General features: G+C 42.4%; 1 protein-coding gene across 1 annotated transcript in view; it reads right to left on the reverse strand.

The window, feature by feature from the left end:
• GGCT (gamma-glutamylcyclotransferase) overlaps positions 1-17003 on the reverse strand; it is a 178447-nt gene that overhangs the window by 127419 nt on the left and 34025 nt on the right. Inside the window, exon 2 of the mRNA XM_086942081.1 lies at positions 4577-4722. Coding sequence (XP_086798207.1) covers positions 4577-4722 — 146 coding nt within the window. The remainder of the gene's footprint in view (positions 1-4576; positions 4723-17003) is intronic.

Below are 17003 nucleotides of genomic sequence, written 5' to 3' on the forward strand. Positions count from 1 at the left end.
GCGATCTGAGGATGGAGTTCCATATTTCGGGTCATTCAGTGTGGAAGATGAGATCCATTTATACTTGTACTTTGGAGGTGCAGTGATAGATGTCCACGAATAGGGATTCAGGATGTTGTTTGATCAGTTTTTGTTTAAAGTTTTTTTTCGCTTTGGGTGAGAGGTTAGGGGGGAAACTGATCGAGAAGGAGATTGGGCCATGCAGATTTAAATGGTATTCAGAGGTGGGGTTGGAGTAGGCTGACGTAGCGGATGGCATAGTGACTCAGTGGGACGGGGGCAGGCACCCTATAAGGAATGGGGGCAGGCACCCTATAAAGAAGGGTTTGCTACAGTTTCCAGAGACGTCCTAAGATAGGAAAGTGCAAGCAGTAGAGAGATTTCGTGCTGTCGCTCTAGGGCTGTTCGTTGACTCTCCGCAGCATAGGAATGAGGTTGAACGCTAGGAGGTCGTTGAAAAGTGAGGTATCTAGGGTCAGGCAGGAAGATACAGACTTTGCAGGGCAGTCATGAAGGTGAAGGTTTGTGCAGTCACATTGGGGTCAGGCGCCAAGCCCCAGGATCGCCGACTTCCGATTGTAGAGGCAGCTAGGGTGTGGATCAGTTTCACTCACAGGGGGCTGCTGCATTGTCCTGAGGGATCGGGATCTAATAGTAGGTTCAATCTACCAGGAGACTGTAAGACTATAGTAGGGACCTAGCCCATTGTTCAGCGGGAAGGGGTAGTGGCTGTAGCAGTTTGTGCCAGACTTAATCGCCATTTTAAAGTCAGCTTTGATTGGCCGACAGAAAGGTTCAGATTTGGATTTTATTGTATTGTGCCCTGGATTCCTTATCCTCCATGTTTAGTCAAATCAGTGTGGCTGAACTCTATTAGCGTATGAAAAACAGATTTTTGAAGGCTGAAACAATGTCAGCCCGCTTTGAAGAATTCTTGGAAGGTGGCTGACTGGAGCTGGGTAATAGGCTGACAATGGTATCTCTAGACTGTATTGTCATTATGTTGAGCAATAAGTAAGGGTGATCTGGTAAGAACTAGGTAGATCAGAGAGTCACAATAGACCTTAGGACAACTAAGATACAGAGGCAAGGAGCCCACACAGTAGACGCAGAATCCAGAGTCCACACAAAGCGCGCTGATATGATAATAAAACAAGCATTGGCATAGCCAATGGGTCTCGCCCGTTGGGACCTTATAAGTGTTTAGCCATGCAACTGTTGATGTTGTTGCACCAAGGATATTGTGTTGCATAACTAAATACTAATAAGGTCCCAAAAGCGAGACTTATTGGCTATGCCAATGCTTGTTTTGGTAATTAGCATTGGATCACTTTGTCTTTGTTTGTAGTTACATATCGGTCATAGTTCTGCATGGAGAGCTTTTGCAGGCATATGACCCAGGGTTTTCTTTTTTTTTTTCTCTCTTCATGAGTAGTATGTGCACATAATAGTAAGTAATGCTAGATATCAACTATTTTTTGGTTTTTGATCTGCAAAAATTTTAACTACAACTAAAAATTAAAAGAGGGGGGAAGAAAATACGGCGAAAAGAAAAGATAGCTATGGCATATCATTGTTCAGTGCTCAGAATTTGTAACCTATTTAGTATGGGCCCCAGCATACACGAGATCCTGATGACGTAGCAGGCTTCACCAGATGACCCACTCGCTATACCAACACAGGCCTGCTTGGATAACAGTTGTTTAACAGCTGAGGCATATCAGAGGGCTCCCGACCCAAATATCCATATGGCTGTGACTCGGCGCTGTAAGATGAGCGCGTCCAGATCCTGATAAGAGGGATCGGAGGACCGCCATTTTAGGGTCAGGCAGGCTTTGCAGGAGGAATCACTACACACATGCAACAGGCGTAGGTGCTTCAACATGTGCCCTTGGCAGTTGGACATCACCATAGTAGTCCAACAAATTAGAAAGAGGTGCCAGTGAATTTCGCAGAGACTCTTCGCTTTAAAAAAGAGTTAAAGGCGAGGAGTTGTGCAATGGGCAAAACAGTCACCATTTTAGAGTCAGGCAAGACGTGGCTATGAATTTGTTACAGTATAATCGTACTGAGTTGGTTATATATTTGAAGATCTTACTTGGTGCTGGTCGTGAGGTCCGCTAAGCTTGCAGCCCGACAAGCAGGAGTCCAAGAGAATTCACAATGTCTGTAGCCGAGTTGTTAGGGTTCAGTCACCGCCATTTTAAACTCCGTCTTCTTTCGATCTTGGCAAGCCTTGCTGCAGATTCCGATCGAACCGAGACTTCCCACAGCAGGGAAACCAGCCAGCAGGAGCTGCTTCACCCTAGGGGGAGAAAAATGTGTTTCGTCTAGGTGCCATCTACGGCAAAACTCCAGATCAAAGGTCATTCACTTCTTCGTTTCCACACATTCAGGCAGCCACCAGCTCTGCCGTCTGTTTCCGTGCTTCTGAGCTGCCCAACCGGACGAGTCGGTCCCTCAGCATCGGTCGATCAAGGCGGAGGCAGCATGAGTCCAGCTCAATGGCCCGTTGAACCACCAGTCAGGAAGAGAAATGATGCCCCACTGATCACCGCTGATCTCTCCCAGTGCCAATTTCTCCCTCAAACGGGTGAGGGTCTCGCTTGGCTACCAGTGTCCATTAGTCTCTCTGGGGGTGCAGGTCCCAGCTTGCCCGCCCGTTGTTCGACCTGCCAGGAATAGGTGCAATTTCCTGGGAGACTCCCTAATCGCCACCAGTTCCTCGCCAGCCAGGAAGCTCACCTGCTCAATGGAGCTTTTTCAGACTCCGCCAGGCAGACCAAGGAGGGTCGTAATCACCTCGGTTCTTAAGTCTGCGGTGCAGGCAGGTGAGGATCTATTTAGCCAGGCTTCAGGGACGCCACTGGTAACTCACGGGTCAAGGAGCTCTTCGGATCAGTGGGGGTGCTCCGTGCCAGGCCCAGCACAAAAGAAAGAAATCACAAACATCTCAGCTCACCAGGCGTCTGTCCTGGAGAGGAGGAGAGCCCCTTCAACCGGACATGCCGGTGGTCGCCGGAGGAGGTCAGTTGTCTGACTTAAGGCAGGCAAGATGGGGTATTGGGTTCACATAGTTGTGTAGTAGTTTTGTCGCCAGGATCAAGTAGTTTTTCCTTAATTAGGAAAATAGTTATATCTAAGTGATCCACGTGCTGTCCTTGTTACAAAGATGTATAGCGAAGAGGCGGATGGAGCGGCAAAAACAGGGATTTTGCAGATACAGGATACCAATGCCCCGGAGCTTCTTTACCAGCGCTCCATTGCGGCGACCATCTTCTCCTTCTCCATTATACACCACAGCTTTACACATTGCCTCTGAGATAAGCCGTACTGCTCGTGCCAAGCTACCAAGGGGGTGAGCTGGGGTTAACTTAGGCAAGTAATCCTTCGATCCTGCCTAGAAGGAACCGACCCTACATGGACAAGGTGCACACCCCCGCCAACAAGAAACTTCCATTTCTAACAGTAATAAACAGAGTTCTTTAACGTTTTATCTTTTCCTCCACCTACCAGAGCTGTGAGGATGGAGCATAGCCATTGCTGTAGATTGCTGTAGATTGGCAGCAGAGAGGAGTGGTGACAGCAGTTCAAAGTGTGCATGTCATTTGGCCTGCTGTCTTGCGACGGCCAGCCTAACATGTGCACTTTAAACCTCTCCAACCCAAAGTGTCTTAGACAGCCGGGTGGGGAGAATGCACAAGCATCCAGTGCCTGAATGAATGCTAAGACAGCCCACTCCAACCAATACTGGGGCTTCTCTCATGCTGATTGACTGCATGAGAGCAGAATCTGCAACGGTTAGGGGAGTCAGCTCTAGGGCCCCTGACGACACAAACTAAATAGCTAACATGCATTACATTCTAAAGTTAACTTTAAAATGTTAATGTAATACATAACAGTGATTTAGAGACTGTTTAGCATGCGAGCCGAGCAATTTATGTTTGCTCGAGTCAACAGTGGCAGCGCTTTGATCCACTGATAGACAGTGTGAGACACTCACACTGCTTTCAGCCACAACTCCAGGATGTTAGTCGTGGCTCATTATAAACACTGTTCATACCAAGCCACGATTGACAGCTTAGGCACTGAGCCTAAAGGTATTGCTGATATCTCAGTGCCAGTTTGCACACTCCAGCCCTTGGTATTGTCACCAGCCGCCACTGCCAATCTTTGCAGGGAAGAAGAATCCACTTACCGGGATGATTCAATACAAAAGCTGCGGCCCACAGCCCTCCCAACATCAAATATAGCCACGCAAGAGTCGCCATCACCTCCTTATGACTGTTATTCCGATGTCCAGAAAATAATATGTGGCGAACCATGATAAAAAAAGCAATGGGCATCTACACACTATCGAGTGACGACCGCAAACCATTCAGCAGTAGACAATATTGGCCGAAGTGAGGTCGTGGCTCACCAGGGTTGTGGTCTGATGTAGCAACCGAGTAATGGTGAAGCCCCTTTCGTAGACTTATTGAGCGTTGTTCCCCCAGACCAAATTTGTTTTAATGAAAACAGCCAGTCTTGCTGTCAGAATTACATTTGTGAGATTTTGAAATGATAATTCACCTACTTGTCCAGGGAGCTTAAATTGTCAATATTCATTTTCCAGACCACTCCCCACACTTCATCTCCTGGGCTTTGAAGAATGGTAGCTGAGCCCCCGTGCCAACGTCCATTTTGTCTTCCTCGCCGATTGCCAAAGGCCAGCTTAAAATCCTGCCCATGAAAACAAAGGGAAGATGAAATCAGTCAGGACTTAGGTGACATGAGTTCCAAACATAAATGAGGTACAGGTACAAGGCAAACTGTGTCACTTCAGGCAATTTTAGAGATGCTGCAGCGCCAGGCTAGCTAGACATGGCGATGATTTTCTGCTTCCACAACACATAATGAACAAGCTCTAAATTAAGTGCATACCAAGTATGCCACAATGCGCAACCTCAGCATTCTGGTGCTTTTGGATTCAGGCCTCCCAGTTGCACCTGAAAGGCTCCATGTTAGCATTACTTAAAACATCTACATACATGCATGTGATTGAATGTACAATTTTTGGAAGTCCTCAGTGATTGCTGATCTCCCTCATGGCTACTGAGACAGAACCTATGTGCTAGATAGTGAAATTGATACACATGGTATTAAACACAATGATACGTACCACACTATTGATCTCATGTATACTCCACAATTTTCAAGTGATCATCACCGCTCCAGAGAAGTCTTTTTGCTTTCTTTCAATATCAAATTGTGGGTATCGCTCACCCCTAGTGGCAAGACTGAAATCTGCTCCAGAAGTTTTAAAACCTGTTCAATCAGAGCACTGCAATGAGTATGCATGTGAACGTCACAAGCAGGATGCTTACCTTCCCTTCTCATGCACACTCAAGACACAGAAGCTGCATTTGTTCTGATGTAGTGTACTCATGAGGCGTATGGAGGTACAGCGCTAGGAAGATGTAGCAAAGGGTCATACAGCACATAGTCCATGCGAGAATGATGGTCTTAGCAACTGTACAGTTAGCGTTGCTGCGTCGAAAGTCATGAAAAGTTAACCAGTAGAAAGCAGAGCCGCTGGTCTGTTGAGATAAAAGAGTAAAGTGTGTTCAATGTACAAGTTGTCCACAGGCCTCCCAACATGGGGAGGCATATGAATGTGAAAAGAATATAAGAAGGGGCCTCTTCATTTAAAAGGCTCTCTTTCAGACCCTTAAAGACATAGGTAGGGCGAGTCCTCAAGTCCATCTTCTTCTAGTTGAATTCATGAAATGGTTCTAAAGTGTATTGGGCTTGTAACTCATTGATGCAAATAGCCAATGTTTCCGCCACCAAGAAAGAGGTTGTTGACTGGGTTGCCGATGCACTCAAATCAACAGTATACAACAGTTGAGGGAACCTAGATATCATTGTTTGCAGTGAATCGACATGTACTGCAAGATATACAAAAAGGCGAAGGTGCTCTTATCCGTGCACGATTCATTCATACTACATGCTAAAGTGATGTACATGCAGACACAGTTGTCTGTGACTTTCTCACACATCACTTTAGCATGTAGTATGAATGAACCTCAACGGTTTATCACAAACTCACTGGTCACCAGCACGTCGATTAGAGAACGGCATTAAAGCACTTTCGACACGAATGTGTTCGGGTTGCACTTAGATATGAGCAGGTGAATGAATGTTCATCCAGTGTAGTGGAAGCTAAATCAAGTGTGTACAGACCATATCAAATGGTCTAATTGTAACCATACTCATACATGATACATGCTCTATTGTTACTTATCTATCTGTTTCAGCCCTGAGGATTCGCGAATGCGATGAAACACGTGTCGGCTGGCTGTATGATTCATTAAAGGACTCCACAAATTACCCTTCCACTGGAGTTTCTGAGAAAAACTTTTGTCACTCTGATGTTTATACTTTGTGTTTTATTGTTACATAACAATTTGTATACTGTTGATTTGAGTGCATCGGCAACCCAGTCAGTTAGTCAATTGTTAGTTTATCTACTCAATCTGAGTGGTTCTAAGGCCTTCCCACTCGCCGGCTTGCACCTTATAAATTTTGTGTTCTTTAACTTTTGTGCGTATAAACAGGCAGTGCACCCAGTGCTTTACTGACCAAAAAGCCTTGCAGGATCCCCACAAGAAAGAGGTTGTTGATGAGAAAACTTTTGTGTCACAGGAGATCAAAGACTCAAAAGGTTTATGCATCAGTTAGACTAGGGTCAGACTGACGACCCAATGAGCCTTTTGACTGCCTCCTTGGAGAAAAAATCTCCACACCTATTGGGATTTGCACAATCTTCACAGAGGAGCTGGAGTGAAGCCCTACAAGAATGTCTTTGCCCAATCCAGCATGAGGTCTTTAAATAAGTATGTTGGACCCCAGTCCATCCAGGAGGTGAACCAGTCACAACAACTGGAAATCAGTTGGTTTGAAATGGAATCTCCAACTGGGCAAAGGCAGGCTATAAAGACGGTGTCAATGTTTAAAACGTTTTTATTGTTTGCAATAAGTGACAAAATTCATAGCAAATCCGTTCCATAATTAACATACAGTTATAAATTCATTACAATGAGGAATGAAAACGTTATACAATATTTCATAAATCAAACTTCACATTGATTCTACAATTAATGTACTAAACTACAATAACAGAAAAAAAAAAACAGATTGGGCCTAATCACAGCACTTGATCATCAAAAAAGCTCTTCCAAATCTTTTCTTTTTTCCGAAGGGCTTTAGGACCTCTAAGCTTAGCTAGAGAGAACTCCATAGTTCTAATTTCATAAACCAGAGCTAGCCAATCAGCAACTTTGGGGGGTTCTTTAGATATCCAGACCCTGGCTATGATTAATCTAGCACATGCTAGCAAAATCGTTAAAAGATCTTTATTGGGACAATTCCTATCTTGAATATCTAACAAAACCCATTGTGCCGTAAAATCCCTTGAGCTTATATGGTAAAATTGAAGATAGTAAGATATACGGTTCCAAAAATTGGAAAGTGCAGGACAGTAAAATAACATATGTTCGATTCCGGCCGCGGCAGTATCACATTTAGCACACTTGGATTTATCTGTCAAGGAGTTACCTTGTGACCAGCTGGATATCCTTTGTGGTGTATAATATAGCTCCGTAACTGTCCTATATAGTTGCATTTTCAAGTTGGAAGAGTGAACTATATCATTTAAGTGGGTTAGGGCATTACCAATGTGAGCTGAATTAATGTTTTGATTTAATCTACGAGACCATTTAGCTGCAATTTGAGTTGTGTTTTCACCCTTCTCCTTAATAAGCCATTGATATCCCCATTTGATCAGTGAATTAGTTTTTTCTGAATAGATACCCTCAAGAATTTCAGATCGTCCGACTTCCATTATCTTCAATTTGTTGCAAAAAAAATCTCTAAGTTGTCTATATTTAAAGTGCATATCATCAGTAAGCCCATTAGTAATTTTTAAATTCTCAAAATCCATCAAACCATTGATACCATACAGGTCTCCTAGTGTGTTTATACCTAGTCTCATCCATCGGTTACCCAAACCATCCGAAAAGATGTCAGGAAGGCCAGGATTATTCCATAGTCTAAGCTCAGCGTTATAAAATGAGCAATTGCTAATGTGCAGGATTTTGTCCCAAATTCTGATAGCATGCTTAGCCGTCTTAAATTTTACTCTTTTAAAGTAATTAGGGTCGTGAACCCGTAATAGAAATTGGTTGGCATCTGCCCCCAGCATATAATGATGAAAAAATAAAGGAGGAGTGCTCTTTACTAGGCTCCTAATGCGCAAAAAAAAAGTAGCTAAAAAGTAGAGATTAAAATCCGGAAAAGTAAGTCCCCCCTTAGAGATAGGTAGTGTCAGAAATTTAACCGCCCTCCGTGCTTTTTTATACCCCCAGATAAAGCTGCTACAGATACCATCCAATTTCTTAAAAAACAACTTATTTGGCAGTAACGGTATAGCTCTACACAAATAAAGTAACTTAGGTAAGATTTTCATTTTAATCAGATTTAATCTCCCTAGTAGACTCAGAGGTATCTTATGCCATTTTTTAAAGCTCGCAGTTGTTTCTTGGAGAAATGCCCCATAGTTTATTTCAACAATTTTCTCCACTTTAGCCATAAGCTTTATACCTAGATATACAGCTTCTTTGCAGGTCTTATAATTGCATACAGCCGGGGTGTAATTAAGTATGATTTGGGTTTTGTTAACATTCAATTTATACCCAGAGATTTCCCCATATTTATGTGCTTCCTCTATAATTGCTGGCATAGCTTTACACACATCCGATGTATATATTGCGATATCATCCGCAAAAGCTGTTAATTTAAGGGTTATGTCCCCATGTTGAGCAGGTATTATATTTGTTTGGGCATTTAAAGCATTTAAAAAAGGTTCTAAGGATAAAGCAAATAGTAATGGTGAAAGGGGGCATCCCTGCCTAGTACCTCTAGAAATCTTAAAATTATTAGAATCAGTACCTCCGTAGCTAATCACCGCCTGTGGTTCGTCATAGATTGACATAACCCAGTCTAAATAAGGGCCATTTATACCCATTTTTCTTAATACTGTCCATAAATAATCCCACCCCACTCGGTCAAATGCCTTTTCCGCATCTAACATTATCATACCGAGTGGGGTGTTAGTGGTTTCTGCTACATCCAAGGCAGTTATGGAGGTATTAACATGCATAGTGGTATCTCTACCTATCACAAAGCCATGCTGTTGGGGATTAACAATATCTGGCATATGGGGCGCTAGCCGATTAGCTAGAATTTTAGCAAAAATTTTCACATCGGAATTTAGTAGAGATATGGGCCGATACGATCCACACTCTTTTTCTGGCTTCCCCTTTTTCAAAAAAAATATGATTTTAGCGAGTTTCCATGAAGAAGGAGCTTGTTTAGAAACAATAATAGAGTTAATAACTGTTTGTAGTAATGGAACCAACTCTTGATAGCAAAGTTTATACAATTCTCCTGGTATACAATCTTCCCCAACTGCCTTACCTAAGGGTAAAGGATCGATAGCTATTTTAATCTCCTCAATAGTAATGTTTGAATTTAGATGTTGAATTATTTCAAGTTTCAGTTCTCGCGTTGAGCTTAGATGTTGATCAAGATATTTTTCAATGTCTAATTTACTCGGTAGCTCCTCTGGGGTATATAAATGCTGGTAAAATTTAACAAATTGATTTAAAATTTGATCTTCTTGCCCATATAACACTAAATCTGACCCCATTATTTCCTTTATTCTAGTTTTCGCTTTCCTATCTGCGGTTTTAAAGGCTAATATTTTTCCGATACAGTCGCCGCCTTCATATTGATCTAATTTGTATTTATGTAATCTAACCGCATACCTTTCCCTTAGCGTTTTCCTAAGTCCAGCTTGTAACCCTGCTAGTTGTGTTCTAATCAAATCGATATTATTTTTTGATTGCACTGTTGCTTCAGCCAGTTGTGATTCCAGATCTGATAGTTTAGATGTCATATCCTTATTCTTATTGCGATTTTCTGCATTAAGCTTATATACATACTGTTGGACACAACCTCTGATACTGCACTTGCAGGTGTCCCATACAGTATTGATGCTCGCTGTGTTAGTATTTAGCATAATAAATTCCTGTATATGATTTTTGATTAATGTACTGAAAGTTGGGTCAACCAATAAGTGTCTAGGAAAAGTGAATTTTCTTAGTTTTACATTCTGATTTTCAATGTTGATTTCCACAAGAAGAGGATTGTGATCCGATGTTATTTTGGGACAGATTTCAATCGTGCAATTTTCTAAAATATGTTCGGAGGCCCATATCATATCAATCCTAGAACATGATCTATGCGGGGCAGAATAATAGGTAAACCCTGGCACCTTTGGATGTTTAGACCGCCATATGTCTCTAATATTGTTTAGTCTTGCCAATTCTAAAATCGCAGTTCTAACTTTGTGCATTCTCTTATAATTCATTGGCCCCGTAGAATCCATTTTATAATTCATCACACAATTAAAGTCTCCGGCAATAATAATTTCCCCTTCCCATTCTAGTAGTTCTAAACTTAAATCTTCGTAGATTTTAGGTTTATCAATATTTGGGCCGTATACCACACAAAATACTAATTTAGCTTTAGCACCTTGAATCTGTGCTATTGCCCATCTGCCTCTATTATCTGTAGCAGTCTTCAGTATATCTAATTGAAGTGTTCTTTGTTTTAAAATAGCAACCCCCCTTATGGTCTCATTCAGCGAAGTACAGATAACCAATTCATAACCTAGTTGTGTTAGCAATTTTTTATCTTGATATTTTATATGAGTTTCTGACAACAGCACTATGTTGGGGTTATACATTTTAATCTCTTCTTTTACTAAATTTCTTTTACTTTTATTGTTTAGGCCATCTACATTCCAACATAAAATTCTTAACTTAAGCAGTTATTTAATATTGATCTTATAGATAATGTACTCCTATTCCTCCATGTATTAACCTTCATTAGCATTACATTCCTACTTTCCTTAAACAGAAATAATACGTCAAAACTTGCAAACACATTTTTCCTTTTTAACACCACCCCCCACCCCCGACTCCCGTTGCCACCCTTGCCCTTGTGGCAACCCCACCCCCTCCCTTGCAACACCCCGTTCCTAGGGGGGGAGCTCCCCTCTAGCATTGCTGCCGCTGGAGTGGCAGCTCTGTGAAGAAGCATGCATGAGTGGTTGCTCAAACCTAAGTTGATTCATTCTTTTAGTACCTTTAGTATCTATATTCAACTCACATTTCAAAGTATCGCAAAAAATCGCACAAAAAAATAGAGGAAGAAGAAAACGGAAAAAAAGAAAATAGAGAGTATATACATATGCCTGTATCTAACCTACCTTCTTATATATTAGAGAAAAAAAAAAAGGGGAGAAGGTAAAGGAGAAAAAAGTATAGCTCTAGTTCTCTTTTTCTTTTTGCTTTCTTCTTTCATTATCACATGAGAATTTTTCCAGGCATTGTTCCGCAGATAAAGGATCGGTGAAAAAGGCCACTTGTCCATCCCGAATGACTTTAAGGCGAGCAGGCTCTTGCAGATAGGCCAAGCATCCTATATTTTTAAAGGCATCAATTAATTTCCGGAGTTTCCACCGTTTATCCATAGTTACCTTAGTTAAATCAGACTTCACAAAAAAGGTGAAGTTATCAACAGTTACAGGATTATTTGGTTTTGCTTTTAGTGCAACTGCTTGTCGCAAAAGAAAATTGCCAAAATAAATCAAAAAAGGTCTTGGGAATTTGCTGTTAGTGTTCCTTTGAACTAAAGGAAGTCTATGTACTCTTTGGAGTTGAGAGTCCCAATCCCAATCCGCAAGATCAACAAAGGCCCTTTGAAAAAGTTTGACCACAAAAACTCTCGGGTCTGACCCCTCAATACCTTCCGGTATTCCAAATAATCTAAGATTTTGTCTTCGGGCCCTATTTTCCAAATCTTCCACTTTGGCTTCCAGAAGGGTCACTCTAGAAGTATTCTGTTTAATAGTTGATGAGGCATGATTAACATCTTTTTCCACCTCCACTATTCGTGTTTTAATATCTTCTATTTCTTTGCTTATTCCTCCTAGATTTTGACAAATGTCCCTCATGGTTCCTTGTATTTTAGTGTTGTCCTCTCTTAGTTGGAGGTATTGTTGTTGACTCTCAACCCTCTGATCTAACAGGGTCTGCATAATTGCCTCCATTGATATGCCTTTTGGTGGTATGAAATTAGAAATGTCAGAAGAGCATGGCGGAGAAGTATTTCCAGCTTGTACTATAGACACCCCCGGGTATCGTTTCTTGCAGATTTAAATTTAGATATGTGCCTATTGGCACTGCAACCGAGGAATCTAGTTCCACTACTTTTCCTGGATTATCTTCAAACTTATGATCAATTTGATCTAGTTGTGTCTGTGTTTTCTTCAAACTGGATACTATAGTTTCCTCGGCTGCGTTTATCTCCTCACTATTTGGATTTGACAGCTCGAGGTTTTGTTCCATACTTGATTTCTCGAACTCATTTGATATAGTTTGCGCCATAGAGGTATCTAGAGTACCAATAGAAATAGAATAGACTCCAAGAGTCTCTGAATGTGTCCCAACATTTAAATCATTATTCTCCTCTTCAGAGACTATGATGGTGTTACTAGAGACCTCTTGATTCAAAGGTAGTACATTTACGTTAGATTCGATTAGAGGGTCCATAGGTTTGTCCCCGTTTAAGCTTGTATTATTGCTTAAATTATCCTCTTGAATTTTACTCAGCTGCCCGTTGAACTCGTCCGGACTGGCCCCCGAGAGTCTTAAGGCCATATTCTTTACTCCACCTTTAGCTTCTATCCACCTTCTCAAAGGGCTGTCATCAATTAAGCGACTTCTTTTATTTTCGACCATTTCTTTACCTGTTGCTTTTAATAGGAGGATTTTTTGTTTCGTCTTAACCTTTCTCTTAGCTTTCTTTGGTACCAATTTTTTATTAGTTATCGCTTTGGGAGTCTCATTGTGCCCTTCTTCTTCTTCCGAAATTTCCTCGTAGTCAACATTTGAATCTTCATCTGATTTAGTTCCAGATTCTTGACCTAAATCAGTCACACCCTCTCCCTCCTTCTCCTTCCCTCTTGGTTTGTGTTTATCAATCTTTACACATATGTTATTGCTAGCGTCAGAAATCTCAGAGCCTCCCAGTTGATCTTGTACCATCTGTAGTGGTTTATTGGTTAAATCAGACTCAGTCTCTGTATTGCTCGCAGTTTCACTAATCTGGCCCTGCTTCGTTTCATTAATTCCCTTAGTTTCCTTCGTTACAGAGTTTGTAGACCCCTTGTCTATAGATACTTTATCCGATTCTTTCTTGCCACCACGTCTCTCAGTAGTAAGCCCAATATCCTGAGTGGCTTCCTGCGTACTCCTCTCTGCCTGTACCTCTCCGGATATTTTGCCTAATTCTTTATTTCTGGCATATGTTTCTTCATTTTTATTTTTATTTTTATCACCTTTAACATTCTCATTCCTCTTATCTTTGCCGGCAGGCAGCATCTCTGTTAAACTACAGTCCACATTCAGTACACCCCTGGTGTTTCCCTTTGCAGCAGCGGTGGAATCAATTATCTTCCCTGGGCACAAGCTTTTACCAACATCATTTTCTATTTTTTTAGCTCCATTACTAGCTCCATAGGTGTTCAAACCGGGGTTAATAGCCCCATTTAAAGATGTTTGGCTAGTCTCATTCTTATCCCCCAGGGTGCTTACCACCGTTACCCCTACAGCCACCGCAGTCATAGTACCTGTAGGTGTTTTTTTAGGTGCCAAAGCGGTCTTCCTGGATCTGGTCTGACGTGAGGACATCGACTCGTGCACCACTGCTGTTCCTGTCAATTCCGCCGATTCTGCCGCTCCAGTCCGTCTCTGCAGCCGTGTTCTTGAAAAGACTCTCAGGTGTGCGCCCTGAATCAACGCTCCAAACGCCCAGCTGGTCGAAAAGGTGGAGGGCGGTGTGGTACGAGTGAAGCTCACTGCTCGGCTCCGGGAGCGAAGCAAGCTCCTGCCGTGTTGCAGCAGCTTCCACAGCATTGATCCCGCCAAACACCAAACGCCGAACGCCAAATGCCAAACGCCAGTCACCAGCTGATCCTCTTGCACTGCTCGATACGTAAGTGCAAAATTGCCAGTAAATCAGTAAATCGCCAGTAAACAAGTAAAGTCTTCCTCTCCTTCCTCGCCTACTCCGTACACCGTTCTCCGTTAAGCTCCATTAAGTGAAATTCATGCTTTCGTCCGATAACCGCAGTCACCAGGAGCAGACCACACATGCAGCGTCTCCACTCGGCGGCGTTCAGCCCGCCATCTTGACTCCTCCCCCGCGCTTTCTACCAACTAGTTGGAAATCCTAAGTGATAGCAAAGACGGTGTCAATGACCTCCTAATTTCGTTTCCAGAACTGAAGAGGGTGCAGATACCTCTGCCCTGGTGTTGTTGACAACACATTTTGAGAGGCCAGCAGAAACATGGTATAATTTATCTCCAAAATACACAGCTCTATTGATAAACTGTAAAATTTTAAGGAGTAGGCATCTCACGTTTTCTAAAGTAGAAATGGGCCATTGTGTTGTCTATGGGTCTAATTACCACTCTGGGTGTCATCGCTGGTTGAAAAGCTTGTTATGCTAGAAACTTGGACTTCTGCCTCATCTTCCCCCAATCTTTGAATGGTTGTCTGCAACCCTAAGCTGCAGGACAGGACAATGAAAAGAGCATCCCACCAAGATGGTGGGAGTAGTGCCCATTGTCACAAAGCTGGCTCCAAAGATGGAAGGATTGGGATGGCTTGCAATAATTGTCCATCAACTAGTCTTAATGCTCTGTCAGATGAAGATGCCAGGAAGATGTGCATCTCAGCATGGAGACCACCCACTGCAACCCATCTGTAGTCCAAGATGCCTTTGGAACCACCAGGGTCACAAGGTGTTCTCGTTGTAGCGGTACATCGCCCGACAGTTAGTCATCACACTCTGTAGAATGCAGGGCATTTGCCATGCTTCAAACAAGAATGCACCATGGAGGATTAAACGCAGTTGACAGGGAACCCAAATTTCCTGATTGTTTGGGCAAGGCTGGACTCTATTTCCTCCTTTAACAGTGCGCTGATGAAACAGTTTTCCATGTAGAGATAGCAGTGATTGCCTTCAGCTACAAAACGGCAACTACCTTGGCTATATCATGGCAAAAAAACATGGTGGGCTAAACTGAGATCTAAATTCATAGTCCTGTTCTTATACTGATGGTTTCTCACCCTAAACTGGAGGCACTTCCTGTGTGGGATTCAGTTTATCTCCAGGCAAACCTATAAAAGCATTGAAACCTGTTTTGATAAGTCTTCTCTGTTGGGGCAGGGCTCGTCGCAGAATGTATTTTCCAATGAGAAATGATGCAGAGTAAAACTGCCATGGGAGTGTGAGGTGAAGCCCAAGGGCTGCTCCAGAGACAGGACATCCAGAAATGGTGTTACCATGTGCAGAAGAGCCTATGTTTCTTGCAGCTTGAGATGTGACGTCCGGAGACAACAGTCATACACCAATCCATCTCCATTTTACCAATCCCTCCGGAAAGCATGGTTAAAGAGGCCACAGCCAAGCTTTACCATGTGTGGGAGTACATTAGGATGACATGCCCAAGCCAGGAGAACCTTATACCCGGCAGAGGAACATTACAGAAAACATGGAGCATCCTCACGAGAATTGGCACAATAAGACAGATCATGAAAAAATGAAAAGTAGAACAGAAAAAAAAGGTTTGGGCCACACGAAGAGCTTAAAGTACGAAATCAACATTCCCTTAATTGATTAAAAATGTGGCTTTTGAGACATAAAATAACAGGGATTGTCCTATGTTTTCACAGTACTAATGAATGCAGCTGCGATTACGGACATGTATGCAAGACTGCAGGTTTCATTAGTGTGAGTGATCAGTTTATTTGCAATCTTTAGATGTTTTAAAATAACCAATAGACTGTAAAAAGAATGCCGCTATTGAATGCCTCTTCTTAAGAACCAAGTCAACTCCCAAGTCAACTTGGGTCAACCAACACCACTACAAGACACCACAATGGAAGTTGTTGCAAGTAAAAATGAGTAAATAACCAAAAGTGGGCTGATCGGCATAGGTATATTGCTTTTTTATCAAACCTTCAGTAGGCAAAGGAACCAACCATTGTAACTTCCACCATCTTTCTAGTCATATCTTTTCTTAAAAGCCGCACACTGATCTGTTTCTTAATCAAAGAGGACAACCACAACTTTAGTGAATGCCCAACTAATGACTTAGGGTTAAACTTAAGTACACCATCCCCAGTTAAAGGTTCAGCCATTCTTGTCAACTAAACCCATATTAGGCTTTAACATCAGTGATAACTATATATACTGCCTTTTGCACTAGTTCCTGTGGTGGGTCATGCTGGGTATTGTGTCTTCTCTTATTTTCTAGGTGTAATGCAGTCTCTTAGTAGTTCCTGGACATGTGGTGTAAGAAATACCCTTGTGATCTAGAATATTGTGCATGAAATGTTATGATTACCAATGAAAGTTGGAGCTCTCCTTTGAGCTGGCTGTGGTATTTTTTAAAAAGCTCTTAACCTTTTTTAGGTCTCGCCTGGCATTAGCAGCGCATGCGCTGCACTCGCCATGCGAGTGCCTTTTGCGATCGATTCAGCCAAAGCTAAACATTCACACATACGGACGGACAAAGATGGCTGCTCTTGCCATTCATCCAAAGCTAAACATGCATGCGTACGTACAGACAGTGGACAGTCCGATGCCATCTTGTGCCAATAGCTTTCTAGTGTCATGGCAAATAAAGCTGCTGCTTCGCGTATGCAGCTTGTCGGAGTTACCTACAAACATGCGGCGTGGAACTTGTGCTAGCCTCACACGCTCTCCTGAGACACTGCTACTCACATGCAGTACCTCCCTCAGGTGCCCCTCCCCCCCATCC

Source organism: Lissotriton vulgaris, chromosome 10, assembly GCF_964263255.1.
Source record: "Lissotriton vulgaris chromosome 10, aLisVul1.2, whole genome shotgun sequence".
Lineage (NCBI taxonomy): Eukaryota > Metazoa > Chordata > Amphibia > Caudata > Salamandridae > Lissotriton > Lissotriton vulgaris.